Source organism: Lichenostomus cassidix, chromosome 15, assembly GCF_008360975.1.
Source record: "Lichenostomus cassidix isolate B80296 chromosome 15, HeHo_3.0, whole genome shotgun sequence".
Classification (NCBI taxonomy): Eukaryota; Metazoa; Chordata; class Aves; order Passeriformes; family Meliphagidae; genus Lichenostomus; species Lichenostomus cassidix.
In genome coordinates, this window is record NC_139496.1 from 3,861,963 (window position 1) to 3,876,547 (window position 14,585).

Consider the following 14,585-nt stretch of genomic DNA (forward strand, 5'->3'; position numbering starts at 1 on the left):
AGCTAAGGGGTTGTGGAGGACAAAAGGCCATGGGACAAATCCTGGTTCCCTCAGCCACATGACAACAGGACCAGACTCACCATTTCAAAGTAAAGCCAAGTGAAATCAGCACAGAAAATAGTGTTTATTTGCAGCAGTGTTTGTGTGGTACAAGTGAACTCAGCACTGGGGTCTCCCCACTCACATCCACCCCTCTGGGTGGTGATTTCCAGGGTAGCTGACAAGCAGGAATGTTTCCATCCAAGGATGACTGAAGTGATTTCAGGATATTCAGAGCAGATGGAATGAGCTGCTTGAAGGCCTGAGGGACACTGAGCACACCTGAGAGGTGAGGTACATCACTATCACCCAGCTGCCAGAGGAGAAGTGCAGTTCCAACACCCACATTTAAACAAAAGCAACAGTATTTATAGAAAACCTTTGAGAACTTGAGTTTAATAAACCAAGAAACGTCAGCTTGCACTTCACAGTTGTACAAAACCATACAGAAACCACCTGCAAAAAGACATGAGCTAGCTAGGAAAAACAACCAAAAAACAACTGAAAACCTGGTCCTCAGCAACAGCACGTCCAGCTTCGTGGGGAACAAAAATTACCACCTAAGGATCAGCTCCTGACACTTAAAAATAATCATCTCAATGTCCTTTACAAATACACCATATAAAAAACAGGTCAACTGGAACAGAACAGGAACTGGATAATACATATATATGTATATCTGTGTATCTACATATACACACATATGTATAGAAACTCTCCCAATACTAAAAGAGGCCATTGTGGTGAAGTTGGAGCATCTGCTGTTGGGATTCTGCATGGAAGGAGATGACAGTCCCTGCGTGCGTGGGTTTGGGTGGAGAATGGGGCTGCTGGCAGAGAGAATGTCTGCAATCCCAATCTGAGCTGACCAGTGGAGCTTGCTGAGGGTCCTCCCATTGCATCTCATTCGTTAATGAAAGAGAAAAATAGTTGGAAAGTACTCCAAAAACTCCATGTGGCATCCAAGCTGTGAAAGGAAATGTTTTCCCCCCCTCGTTACCCTCAATATGAGGAATCACATAACGCCATTTCACCAGAACGAAAGTGTAACTCTTTGCTCTTAGAGGAAAAAAAAAAAAAAGAACAAAACCAAAAAAACCACCTGGATTTGTGCCATCCTCCACTGATCCCGAGGAATGCAGCAGTCTGGTATTTACACGGGATTGGGATGGGCATTCTCTCCTTGCAAAGCTTAAGGACACAACATGGCTTCCAGAAAGGCATTTCACATTGGACCAGACCCCGCTGAGTGCACACTCCTCGCTCACTTTTTCAGGAGCATCTTGGCAAAATCAGCATTGGACATCTTTTTAGGCTCTGCAGGGGGGTCAGAGGATGTTGCTGGTGAGTTCTGGACCATCCCATTCTCAGCCTTGGCCACGGGGTTGCTCTGACGCTGCAGCGCCCGGGGCATCATGGAGAGCTGTGTCCTTCCCTTCCCTCGCCTGGAAGGGAAAAAAAATTCAAATTGAAACACGTTTTTAGCTTGGGGAAACAACAAGGATTTGTTTGCTGTGAGGAATGCTCGTTTCAATATTATTATTCCTGCCATTTGTTTCAGGAATAAGCAGTGCAAAGCTTTCAATGGGGTGTTTTTGGAGCAAACCTGAGTTCTGGCAGACAACTGCCCCACAGTCCCCAGGACTGAAGCTCTGTTTATCCACAGGGGCTCATTCAATACAGAACACTCTAAAAGATGGAGGAGCAGCTTTAGTGCTCACTGGGAACAATGGCTGGTTCTCCAGAACTAGAGGACATGGAGGTTTATTAGGGATCAGGTGCCAACATCAGATCCAAGGGGATGGCCAAAGCCTGATACTCTCATCACTATAGAGCTGTTTCTATTGGTAAAGAAGAAAAATCTGCTTTTCCTCATCAATCCAACCACCCATTTTTTTATGGTTCAGCACCTTTTAAATGTTCTTTCAGATTCACTGAATCCTACAGTGGTTTGGGTTGGAAGAGGCCTTGAAGATCACCCCGCCACAGGAAGGGACAGCTTTCCACTGTCCCAGGTTGCTCCAAGCCCTGTCCAACCTGACCTCGGACACTTCCAGGGATCCAGGGGCAGCCACAGCTTCTCACAGGGAAGCACCCCTTCCCAATATCCCACCTAACCCTGCCCTCTGGCAGTTTGAAGCCATTCCCTCTTGTCCTATCACAAAAAATCCCTCTCCCTCCTTTTTCTAAGCCCCCCACATTCCAGATACGATTCCTACATTTTAGCACATAAAGAAACACAGGATTTCCCTTCCAGGCAGTGCCATCCATCCCTCCCTCCCTCCCCTCAATCCCTCCTTCACTCACGCTCCAAAAGCGTGCCGTGGCAGGGGCAGGGAGGCCCCTACCTTCCTGCTGGGCTCGGCTCTGTCGGGAAGCCTGCGCAGAGGAGGGTTGCTGATCATCACCTTGATGGTGTGGTCCTTCACTGTCAGCCCATCCATCTTCAGCACAGCCTGAGAGGCCTGGGCTTCGTTCTCATATTCCACATAAGCCAGGCCCTGAATGAAGGGAAGGAAGAAGGTGTGTTAGGTTTTGGTGCCTCTGTAACAGCTGGTTGGGAATTCATACAGGAATTCATACAGGAAGGAAACACAATGTGGCTCAGTCCCTTCTTTAGCTTAAAAAAATTCATTATTTACAACCTGTATTTCTTGCTTCTCACTCCTGATGCCCTAATGTGTGGAAGAAGTATTAAAAAAGCAAAGAACCACCCCAAAAATCCTATTAAATATAATGAAGTACATGGCAGGCTCCCACAGAGAAGGGTATCACCTCTCCCTGCTGTTACTCTTTCAAAGGACATTCAAAGCCTTAAGCTGCATTTTTGGATTATCCAGTTTCACAGGAGAGACAGCAGGTTTTACATAACTTTCCCAAAATACATTTATTTGTGGTTTACACACAATCCCAGCTCAAGCTAAGCTCCAAGCACAGATCCAAGACTTGGGGGTTCCAAGAGCACTCGTTACAAGGTGTGCACACAACAGGAACTGCACTTGGGATGGTGCAAAGGGCAAGAAAATTCAATTTAAATCCATGCACACCATTCCCAGGATGCCCCCTGCAAACAGGACCCACCACACAGACACAGCCCAGGTGTCAGGCAGAGTTTTGGCAGAGCAGCAACTGGTTTGGGATCTCTTATTTCACAAGGAGTCATTTATTCCAGGATGGAAATAATGAGCCCTGGCAGAGAGGGGGCTCATTTCTCACTGGCAAATGTCTTCCTGCAGCAGATGTTAGGAACAAAAGCCTCAGGAAACTGAGAAAGAAGGATGGGAATTGGTTGCACCAGGTAAACCCCATCTAGCCAGTTATTTTAAAACCAATTCTTTACAGACTTACCTGTTTTCACTACACTGAAACTGCTGTGAACATTTCACCCTACATCCCATTTTTCTTGTGCAATTTAAGAAGTATTTTGGAAAAATTCCTCTTGGCTGTCTGCACAAAGGCACACTGGGCTATACACATCCAACCTCTTCCACAAGTTCTAATGCAAAACCACACTGGCAACTTAAACTCAACTTTTCGTATCCAAAATTCATGACAGGCTTCTTTTTGAAGGATTTCTTAAAACCAGGAGTGTATTAAGGATGCCTACCTTGGGCTTTCCAGCTCTGTTGGTGACCAGCCGAATGTCCTTCACATTCCCATGGGCTTTACACACCTCTTCCAGCTCTTCCTTCGTGCAGGAAAATGGCAAACCAGATATAAAGAGCTTATGTTTCTCCAGGGTAGTGCTATACCTGAACACCTGCAGGAACAAAAAGGATGTTGGTTCAGACAGAGACTCCAAGGATTTCCATCCCACACTCCACAAGTACTTCCTGTTTGTGGGATCCTAAACTGCCTTGAAGCCATGAGCAGTGTTTTGGGAGATATTTGCATATAAACACAGGGATGCACCAAGGACTTGCAAGTGAATCCCTATCTCCTTCACAATGAGGACACTGATAATCTCAGAATATCCTGAGCTGGAAGGCATCCAGAAGGATCAGAGCCCAATTCCTGTAATAATCTATTTATAATAATATCTTCTTGCTCAGCTGTCACTATGAGAACATTGAATTTTTCCGTGCAGGAACCCCATAATGCAGAAATCCACTGATTACACAACTGAGCACCCCCAGCAAGGGGGTTGGGTAACAAATGCTGGAGAGACAACCAACAAAGCTCTCCAGAGGCTGAACCTGGGTGGGTCCATTAAACTGGCAGAAATCTGCTGATCTGTGCAATCTTGAGTAAATGATGTCAATCCTGGTGTCTGGCAAGAAGGTGCAAGAATCAAGAAATCAAAGAAAAAGACCACTCTGGACACAACACACTCCACCAACTCCCCATCCCAGACCTGCTATCCAACAACACCCAACAAAACTTCACCTTGAAGTCAGGATTCTTGTTCTTGTCCACACATGGGGACACAAACATGGGTCTGCCCTCCACAGCCGTGCGATCCAAAGCCAGGGCCTGCCGAGCAGCCTCCTCCTCCTTGAACTGCACGTAGCAGTAGCCCCGGAAGGTGCCCTTGTTGTTGAACACTGCTCTGACCTCCACCACCTCCCCACAGCTCCCAAAGAGCTCCCTCAGCTTGGCCTCGGGCTCTGCCATGGTGTAGGAGAGGTTGCTGACGAACACAGTGACTTTATCCTTGCTGCTGTCATGGAGAACTTTGGGGATGTCCTTCCGACTGGTGGATGCCCTTTCCTTGGGGATTGCTGGGCCATCTGGCTCTTCACTTCTCCCAAAAAGCCCAGTCTCCACTTCCATGTCTTCTTCAGGGAGCACTCCATCTCCCTCTCCCCTCTGCCTCTTGCTGGGCAGCTCTGGTTGATAGAATTCAAAGCCTTGTTAGAAAAAATGACCCAATTTCCTTCCCCATGGAAACTCCTCTGCCCTGCATCCCCACTGTGGAGCTTGGAAATGGGACATGGAACCACAAATACAATGACAGATCTTAAAAGACACCAAATAAAAACCTCCCTCAGCATTTAAAGAGCAAATAAAAACAGATTATTCAACCAAGACAGCTTTAGATGAAAGCAACTGGAATAGTTGTTCCTTTTTCCAGCCAGTCACAACTGACAGGTGCTGATTCATGTTCCTTTTCTTTGTCTAATGGGTTTTTAAAAAAAACAAAACAAACTAAAAGCTCACAAAACTCCCAGGGGCAACAACCTATTGAAGTCTTCTGTTCCCACCTTTCAAGAGGCTGCTACAATCCTGAATAACCCAATTTATACACACGGCTCAGTGTCATAGGATGAGTCAGAAAAATTACTTTAAAGGAAAATAAAGGAATAAAACATTCACAATCTCTCTCCAAAATAAGAAACCCCAAGAAAACTCTGGAAGTTCTTAAGAACCTGTGTTTCTGTTGGTATAAAACCATTTAGCCTTGTTTGCATTTCACTCCCATACTGAAGACTTCCCAAGAGAAAGCAGACACCAGCAGTGGCAATTCCTCAGCTCCCTCTACCACAAGACAACCAATAACCCCCATTGCCAGAGGTCTGGAGTTTGAATTTAATTTTATTTTTACCTTCTTCTTGTCCCCATTCACCCTCATCATCCTCGTCCGCTTTGCGCTTGTCCCCAATCCTGGTTTTTTTGGCTTTTTTGGAAGCTTTCTTCTCTGCCCGAGCCTGCTTCCTCTGCTCAGCTCTCTCCTCCTCCTGCTTTGCCAGAGCAGCTTCTTTCTCAGCAGCCTAAAACACAGATGATTTATTCCTTTTTTTTTTTCCACTGGCTGCAGATTGCAGAGCATTTTCCAGAGCACTGAACCCGGAGGGTTTTGTCCTAAGCCACATCAACTCCCACACTAATGGGGACATCATTTACAGCACATCCCAATTCTTTGCTCTCACAGCTTTCCTGGAGGGCACATCATTCTTGTGGCCATCCAAAGGGGCAAAAGGAGAAAGATAAAAAGCAGCAAGAGGTTGTTAATCATGGTTTTAAAGTAAAAATCAATAGTTCTAAGGGCATGGAGACATTTCAGACGTACATGGGGGAAGGCACATTAAAAATGTGACATTCAGTGAAGCATGGACTTAATTTAGGTGTATAAAATGCTCTGGTTGCTCACAGAGTCCTGACCTTTGCTCTTTGTTCATTCACTCGAGCCAATCTGTTTTCTGTTTTTTGAACAGCTGCATCCCAGTCTTCCAGTGTCCCTAATGGATAAAATAAAAATAATTTTAGAAAGCCTTGTATTTGGTTTTCTCATAATTCAAAGATACAATTCTGGAGAAACAGGAGTCACCGAGTTCATGGCACTTGCTGTTCATATCAAGCACTACACATGAAAATTCTAATTATAACAACAAGAGCCAAGCAGAGCAGAAACCTCTCATTTATAATACAAGACTGCAAAAAGGCATGGAAAAATCCAGTCATTTCAGAAAAGCAAGGAAGAAGAGAGCTGCCTGTGGATTTGACAGCAGTGAAAAGTGAGACTTCAGCGGAGCACAAAACACAGGATCAAAAGTCTGTGTGTCACCTCTGCCTAGCCAGGCTGGCTAAGAGGTAATTAATTACCTTCTGTCAGTCAATTAATTACCTCCTGCCTGTCACTCACTCAGTGACCTTTTATCAATTAGTCACCCCCTGCCAGTACCCAGTTACCTTCTATCCTCTCGAGGGTGAGCAGCACCTCACAGACGTGCTCAGGGTAGTCACTGGTGCACTGCACTGCTCGGTGCAGAGCCTTCCTGCAGTGCTGGGTGTCCCCGTGGGCCCTGTGGGACAGCACAGGACACTGAGGGGACAAACTCACACAGCAGGGCCACATGAGACAGAATTCTAGCCGTTCAAACATTCTCCCTCCTTCCCCAGCTGCTGCAATGCTTCTGAAAGCCACAGCAGAGCCAAGAACCTCAAAATGTTCTATAAACCCAAATGAAACTTGCTTGTTCTAAACTGTTTTCTCCTACAGGTGAGGAAACTAAAAAGTGAATTAACCAAGCTCCTACCTTTCCAGGTTGTAATACTCCAGCCACATGTTGGCATATTTGGCATTTCCTTTAGTCATGATGTTGTCCCAGAGCTCCCTGGCTTTCTGCATGTTGTTACACAAGCGGGCCTGCAACCCAAAATATCCTTCAGGATTATTTGTTCAACATCATTAGCCCCCAAACAAAAAAAAAAAAATCCCAAAAAAACTAAACAACCAAACCCCCACAGATCATGCACAGACCCAGCAAGATACAACTGAGCTTTACAAAATAAACACCTAACACAATCCTACTAATGAGTAATCCTTCCCTGCCCACCTCTCCCATCAGCCTTGGTTTTGGCTCCCACATATATTTAATTTTGATTGTTATAAAAGAGATTAGAGAGTTGTTTCTGAATTTTTTCCTTTTTTTGTTGATTAATGTACTTAATAGGGCACTTCAGCACTTCTCAGACTGAGAATCTGCTTTGTGTTAAGGAAGAGGAGTAGGGGAAGAGGGGAAATGGATTGGGAAAGGACTGTATTCCATGGCTGGAATGTTAAAACAATCCATTTTATCAGGTTCAGCAATTTAAATACGGCAGAGAGAAACATCACCTCCACTCTTGCCCAGTTCTGCATGATGGTGCAGGATGGATCTCCACTTTCACTGAACCCTAGGAAGAAAAACAAGGACTTTTTGTTGTGCTTGGCTCTTGGAAATAAAGTGTTTATCAAACAAGTCTCACATGGAGACGAAATCTTTATCTGAAGCTCTCTTGAATGTTCAAGATTCTTGAAGACAGACAGTGTGTGGAGAACTGGTCTTATAAAAATGATTTTGAAGAGAAGAAAACAATACTTTAGATGATTTCACTTACTTTCTTCTACTTCTTGTTTCAAGTACTCCACAGCTCGTGCAAACGCAGAGCGCAGCTCCTCCAGCTCCTTACTGGAGTCTGCAGGAAAAGAAAGAAAGAATAGCCTTAAAATAATATTCAGTTTACATTTCCCACCCAATAAAACCTTCTACTTAACACCCACAATGATTTTATTGGGTAGCAGGAGGAGATTAAATTTAGTACTTCTTATTGTTATTATTGCTTAAATTTATGACTGTATTATGAGTAAAACTCACTACATGAATAATAAAAAAAACCATAATGTATCAAAAATACAAGGCAGGGCATTTTTGCAATAGTAAACCAACCAAATTTCTGTTTTTTACAGACTTTAACTGGCCAGAAAGTAATTTATTCGAAAGATGAAAATGCTGTAATTTTTTTTTTAAGTAACATCCAAAAAGTACAAAGAAAATAGTTTAAGTATTTATTCTGTATTTATCATACAGACCTTGTGTAAAATCCACCCTCCTCCTCAGGTAATCCAGGTAAGCCTGCCAGATCTCTACATAATCTGTTGCCTGAATAAAACCTGCATTCAGAGCTTTTTCAAACATTTCTGAAAGAAAAATGGGGAAAAACTAGTTACTTTTCACATATTGTCAAAATTAGCAAGCTGAAAGAAATATCTACACAAACACCATTGGTTTCTAGGAACACAGGAAAAGAAATCCTACAGTAAATTGGGTCAGGAAGTGAATTTCAAGGCAGAGAACAGATCCTGCAAGTGCCATTTGTCACACTTCAGGAGTGCAGAGAGCAGCTCTGAATGTATTTGCTGGTTCTTTCCTTACCAGAAATGATGCTGTGCTCAACCCTGTGCCTCTCCATGGCCAGCAGGTACCGAATCCAGAGCCCAACAGTCCAGGGGCAGTTCCTGACAGCGCGGTCGTGAGCGGATAAAACCAACTCCTTCACCTTCAGCTGCCTGTCCTGAAAGAATCAACCAGCAAAGGTGAAGTTCTTGTCAGCCAGAGAGCCCACCAGAGCCAAATCCCAGGTTATAAAGAGCCAACACCTAAAAAACAGTACTTTTATTTTGTATTTCAAAAGCTCAGATGGGTATTTTAAATTCTATATTCCTAAAAACCCAGTGAACACATTCTGGTGAGGAAGAATATGCTCAGGAGAGAACTACAGGCCAATGAGGTGTTTTCTGCCAAGGAGATAAATGTAATAAAGGCACTGAATGAATTCCCAACTGTTCCCAGAATGTCAAGGACACAAAGAAGGAGCACACACAGCCTACTCCTGCAGGTGTTGTTCCACCTGCAACCTGCTGTGTCCAGCTGGGAAGAGAAAGAGATGACAGAGCAAGTGAGCCTGGATAAGCTCCTGCAGGGAGTCACCCTGATCCCTTAATCCAGCCACCTTCTGTCCTGCCTCTGGAGCTCAGGATCAGCTTCAAACTGCACTAACAAACCCCCCTGGAAACAGGGGTTGAACAGCTGGGCTTGCTTCAGTGCCCCCACCCTGTAATTCTGCAGAGAAAACACATAGCTGGAGGAGAGAAAAGTGAGAAATGCTCACTTGAGTAAGGAATACATCCCTGGAAACAGGAGGAAACCAAAGGTGAGGTGAAAATCAGTTTCTAGATTTACAGACTAAAGGACAGGACTGAGGTAGAACTTACTGGCTGTTTATCAGCAACTGAGATTAAAAAAAACCCCAAAAGTAAAGTCAGGAAAATAAATCTGCAAACATTTGTGGGTTTATTTCCTTACCAAATACTGGTTGTAGCGTGCCCAGAGATCTGGGACAAGGCAGTTCTCAGCCAAAGCTCTCTCATAGATCAACTGAATCCGAGCTGGGTCACCTGCTTTCATTTCAAAATCAATGTAAGCTTGGTATTCTGCCAGCTTTGGGGTTTCAGCACCCAGCTGGAAAACAACCAGGGAGACACAACATCAAACTCTTCACCAAAGCAACACTCAAGACACTTCAGCTGTTCCTCAGAGCAGGTCTTGTGCAAAGTTTCACACAAGATTTGTCTCTGTATCAGCAGCTGTTGATTTTTATACACCTCTGAATGGGTCAGAAATCAGGCACATCCTGGGTTTATCCCCCTTAGCCCAGTGCTGGAAAACACATCCAGAGTACTCATGTGCACCTCAGGGTGGCCTGGCACACTCAGTGGATTCAGTAGTTTACAGTATTCCCAGTATAAAATTGTCAGAATTCCCATTGCTGACAAAGTCCCCCAGCAACACTCAGCCGGGACTAGAAAAATAATAAATTTGGGGAAAAAAAATTTTAAAAAATCAACCACCCCAAAGCAATTCCCTCTTAGTTTTAAAGGAAGGTGTAAGTGCCAGCATTACCAGTGCCTCCTCGTAGGGTTTACACTTCTCCAGCTGCTGTAGAGCTTTTTTGTAGTTCTTTATTGTTGTTTCTGGAATGGGCTCTTCTGACCATTCCTCATATTCAGCATATGAAGCCTCCATGTCTATTAAAACATGAAATCACATCAAAAATGCACTTATGAAACCACAAACTCAGATTTCAATCTAGGTTTCGTTCTAAGACAAATTCCTATTTTTTATTTATATAATATTTATAATTTATTTATAATAAATATTTTTTCTCCCCCTTAGGTCTTAACTGTCACACTGCTGCAATAAATAACTTAAAGGGTTCAGACACTTCAGCTCACACAGTGCCCTATAATAAACTCAGGGCAAGTTGTATTAAAATTGCTGATTTGGATTTAGAAAACCAAAGTGGCAAAATTTTCCCCAAGGCCTTAATGGAAAGAGAACCCAAATTCTTGTCAGATGGAAATGAAGTTAAAAGAACTGGGCTTAACCTTGTCCCATGGGCAAAGGAGCAAGAAATAGACTCAAGGAGCTTAAAATAGGAACTAGAGAGGGCAGAATACCAACAATCCAACTGTCAGATACTCCCTACCAAGGGTTTTATGCAGCTGAACTTGTTTTTAAATCCCATTTTGTGCTCATGACTTGCACTTCAAACAACCTCAAATTCCTGAAGAACCAGATGACCCAACCTCCAACAAATCACAACATTCCTGATCCAAAACGATCTGTGTCTCATCTGAGAGAACACAGCACCTCCAGCTGCACTTGGTGTGGAGAATCCTGATGCCTGGAGCACTGTCTCCATGGCCTCTCTCCCAGCATTCCAGCCCTTACCCAGCAGTGGGATCCCCAGCTGGCGTCGGAAGAGAGTGTGGATCTTCTCAAGCTGGCTGCACAGCACCTGCTGCTGCTCCGGGGATGGAATGCTGCCAGGGGCTGGCTGGAAGCAAAAAAACAGGGATATTCAATCCATTCCCTCCAGCCCCAGCTGATGGATGTGAGAGGGAGCTGTTTATGAGCTGAGATCTGAGTGAATATGTGATCCTTGAAGGGCACACAGGGCCAACTTGGATTTCAGTCACTGCTGGGAAAGGTAAAGCTTGGGAATTGCTGCCCTTGGAAGCTGGATGAATGGGAAAAGCATTCCTGACTGAAAGCTGACACAAGCACTGGGAAATGATCACCTGAGAACAAGGAAGCAGCAGGTGGCTGTGCCATTTCTCAAACCCACTGTGCTGCCAAAGAGGGTTTCAATAAATCCCTGGGGTGTGGGGAGAGGATCTAAAACTTCCAGCCTTAATTGTGTTTGGGAATGAAAGGACATTCTCCTGTTACTCCTTTGTTAGGGAATTCCATAGAAGAGGGTTCAAAAGGACCTTTAGAGATCAAATAGTTCCCACTGCCACCAGGAGCAGGGACATCTTTTATCTTCCATCTCTTATGTAGCAAGCTATCAAAAATAAAGAAATATTCTCATTCTGGCCATCTTGGAAAGGTCACTTTTGCAGACATCAAACTACATTCCAGGGATAAAATATCCTCATCCAAGAGTCACAAACTGGGGAGTAATGAATGAGTTAAAAGCTGAACAGTCTAAAAATTTAAACTGGATTAACACTGTGCAGAAACAGCCACAGAATATTGTTTAATAATAGAGCACTTCAATTTAAAGCTGCTCTTGGCACTTCAATCAGCAGCAGAGCCAAACTTTGCTCCTGGATTTGAGAAGACTTTAGGATTTTATTTAAACCCAAATCCATTACTTTATCAGCCAAACACACAGAATGGTTTTCCTGGAGGAGAGGATTGCTTTTTACAGCTGGAAAGAAACAACCATGAGACACAACAGGCGCTTTTCCAGAGGAGACAACTCCAGGTGACTCCAGGAGCTGCACCACAGCTTTTTTTGGGCTGGGAGCACAAGGGAATGGGCTCACCTGTGCTGTTTCCAGGATGGCATTCTCAAATTCCCTGTAAGCCTCCCACAGGGCTGTGCCCTTGGTGACATGCAGCCCCACGGCTGTCAGAGCCCTCTCGAAGATGGACCGGACCTTCTCGATGCCTCCCTCCTGACCAATGCCTCCAATGGAATACTGGGCATATTCCAGCCAGATTTCAGGACCTGAACAAGGTTAGGAGAAACAGGTGATGTGATTTCTTCAAGTATAGTAACAAAAAATGCAGCTCTGCTTCCCAAATGCCTCGTTTGCGGCATGTAAATCAACCGACACGTGGCAGTTTTCTTTTTCATCCAAAAAATGTTAAAATATTTGGGAATTGTACTGATGCTGTTGATTCAGCAGCAGTTTCCTTCTGCAAGGAGTCACTGCTGACAGTGACTGGCCCTGCCTGTCACCTCTGCTGCACCAAACACATCAGGGATGCACCAATATGATTTAACAGTAGATTCCTATTCCCTGAGCTGGGGCCGCAAAGCTGTCACACTCCAGAATAATTCAGATTAAAGCAGTTCCTCCTTCTCTTTCCAGACCCCTGAACTTCCCTGATCAGCATCTCCTAAAGCAGCTGAATCCTGAAGGTGAAGAGGAGGTGGAGAACAGCACTGGCTGCCTGGCACCATTCCCACCAACAATAAATTCCAGTCAGGGACCCTCAGGCTGAGACCACTGGGGGTCCCAGAAATGCTTCCAAACCCCAAATCCAACCCAGCAGACCCAGAGGATACCTCCTCAGCTCTTCACCTCCATTCCTTCTTCCTGAGGGATCACCAACACCAGGTGATGTCACTGACATGACATTTTGCACTCAGCTTTTGGGGGGGATTTACCTCCATATTCCTGACCCTCCACTTCCTCAGGCTTCATTTTTCCAGCCCCTCACCCCAATTCCCAAAATCACTCGGTGATTTATCCCCAAAATTTTATGCTACAGCTCCTGTGGGATGGAAAGACCAGACACCACATCCTTCCCTTGCATCATGATTTCACACTCAGATTTTAGAAATTAATTTGAATTTTTGACTCAATTTCTGCATTGCAACAGGAGGAAGAGACTTTCCTACAACAACAACAAAAAAGGCAAATTTGGATGTAACAAAACCCATTTTAGAGCATTTTTGAGTGACTTACAGATGTAATCTTTGACAGCTCTTTCAAACAGCTCATAAACCTTCTCTCTCTCAGAGCTCTCCGTAGCCATTTTTATCTCATCCTTCAACCAGTCCAGCCAAATCTCTGCAATGAAAAACATTTATAACACATCACTCATCCTCAGAAATAATTAAGTTACACCCCCTCGGTGAGTTTTTTATCAGTTTTCAGCAACAGACTCCAAACCAAGGAGAGAAACTGAGGCAAAGACAGGATGCTGCCTGTCTGTGAAATGTCACTTTTGCTAAGTTTGCCGAGCTCTGGATCACATTCCCTGACTGAGGGTGCTGAAAACTGACCCAAATGAGTTATTTCACTACTGAAGCATTTTCCACAGGCGATGTTTCACCTGTGGAGAGCAGAGGATGCTTTCCATACCTTCAGTGAGGGGGAAGAGTTCGCTCATCTTCTGCCGAGCTCTGCGCAGCTTCACCAGCTCTCCCTCCTGCCGGAGCAGCTTGATCAGATCCAAGTGGCAGTTGTAGTCAAAGGCATTGATGGAGAGCTTAAAAAAAAAATTTAAAGATCGATTTTACAAGCAGTGTTAAATGATGGACGTGAAGAAATCAGAAAACGAATCACACAAATCTCGTTTTGAGGTCACAGAGCCAAAGATAACACAGAATTTCCTTAGATTCAACCTAAGCCCTGACAGATCCAGACGCTCCCTCAGGTCCTCCCGCTGGTCACAGACAGAAATGTGTTTTTAGCTCCTTTAAAAGCAATAAAAACCCGCGGGCAGCCGGCTCGGATTTCTCAATGAACACAAACTGCCCGCTAGGGCTTCCCTCTTATTTCCCCCTCCAAAAAAATCCCAAACCGGTCAATTCCTCAGACTCCATTCACGTCATAAAATCGCGGAATATCCCGAGCTGGAAGAAACTCCCAAGGACCATGGAAATCCACGTCCTGACAGTTCCCAGAACCGAACTACCGCGGCAGACACGATTATCCTCCCTTCCCGCCACACCCGCCGGGCCCACCTGCTCCTCCAGCCGCTGGATCTCCGCCTCGTTCTCCTTCTCCTCATCCTCGCCGTCCCCGGACGAGTCCGAGTCGCCCTCATCGTCCGAATCGCCGCCCGACTCGGGGTCTCCCTCCGGCAGCCGCTTCTCCTCCTCAGCCGCCGCCTCAGCTCCCGCCGCCGCCATCTTATGCAGCTCCGCTCGCCGCCCGCCGCGCTCACCCGGCCGCCGCGGCTGCCCCGGCGCCGCCCGTCCCGCCGCCCCGCCCCGCCGCCCGCCGAACCGGGAGCGAAGAACGGGGATTCTCCGCC

At 45.2% G+C, this 14,585-nt stretch overlaps 1 protein-coding gene across 2 annotated transcripts; it reads right to left on the reverse strand.

Moving 5' to 3' along the window:
• Positions 1-100: 100 nt before the first annotated feature.
• Positions 101-14,504, reverse strand: SART3 (spliceosome associated factor 3, U4/U6 recycling protein). Of its 2 annotated transcripts, none has more exons than XM_085075615.1 (19): positions 14,293-14,504; positions 13,688-13,814; positions 13,289-13,393; positions 12,137-12,321; positions 11,034-11,139; positions 10,203-10,327; positions 9,606-9,761; positions 8,676-8,814; positions 8,333-8,440; positions 7,861-7,938; positions 7,598-7,656; positions 7,017-7,126; positions 6,670-6,782; positions 6,142-6,218; positions 5,585-5,750; positions 4,426-4,868; positions 3,647-3,799; positions 2,388-2,540; positions 101-1,484 (listed from the first exon to the last, which is right to left on the reverse strand). In XM_085075615.1, exons 1-19 carry the CDS (start codon positions 14,458-14,460, stop codon positions 1,407-1,409), a joined length of 2,649 nt encoding a protein of 882 aa, XP_084931741.1. In that variant the 5' UTR covers positions 14,461-14,504; the 3' UTR covers positions 101-1,406. The 2 variants fall into 2 exon arrangements, with proteins under 2 accessions (XP_084931741.1, XP_084931740.1); XM_085075614.1 differs by having other exon boundaries at positions 2,347-2,540; positions 14,293-14,503.
• Between the last annotated feature and the right edge of the window lie 81 nt (positions 14,505-14,585).

Bases quoted from the DNA above. Each gene is read 5' to 3' on its own strand.
- SART3 (XM_085075614.1), bottom strand. From the start codon at position 14,460: ATGGCGGCGGCGGGAGCTGAGGCGGCGGCTGAGGAGGAGAAGCGGCTG. The intron at 3,800-4,425 runs GTGAAGTTTTGT...TTGTTCCTGCAG, and splicing joins ACAAGAATCCTGACTTCAAG to GTGTTCAGGTATAGCACTAC. The intron at 1,485-2,346 runs GTGAGTGAAGGA...TTTCCCTTCCAG, and splicing joins CCACGGCACGCTTTTGGAGC to GCGAGGGAAGGGAAGGACAC.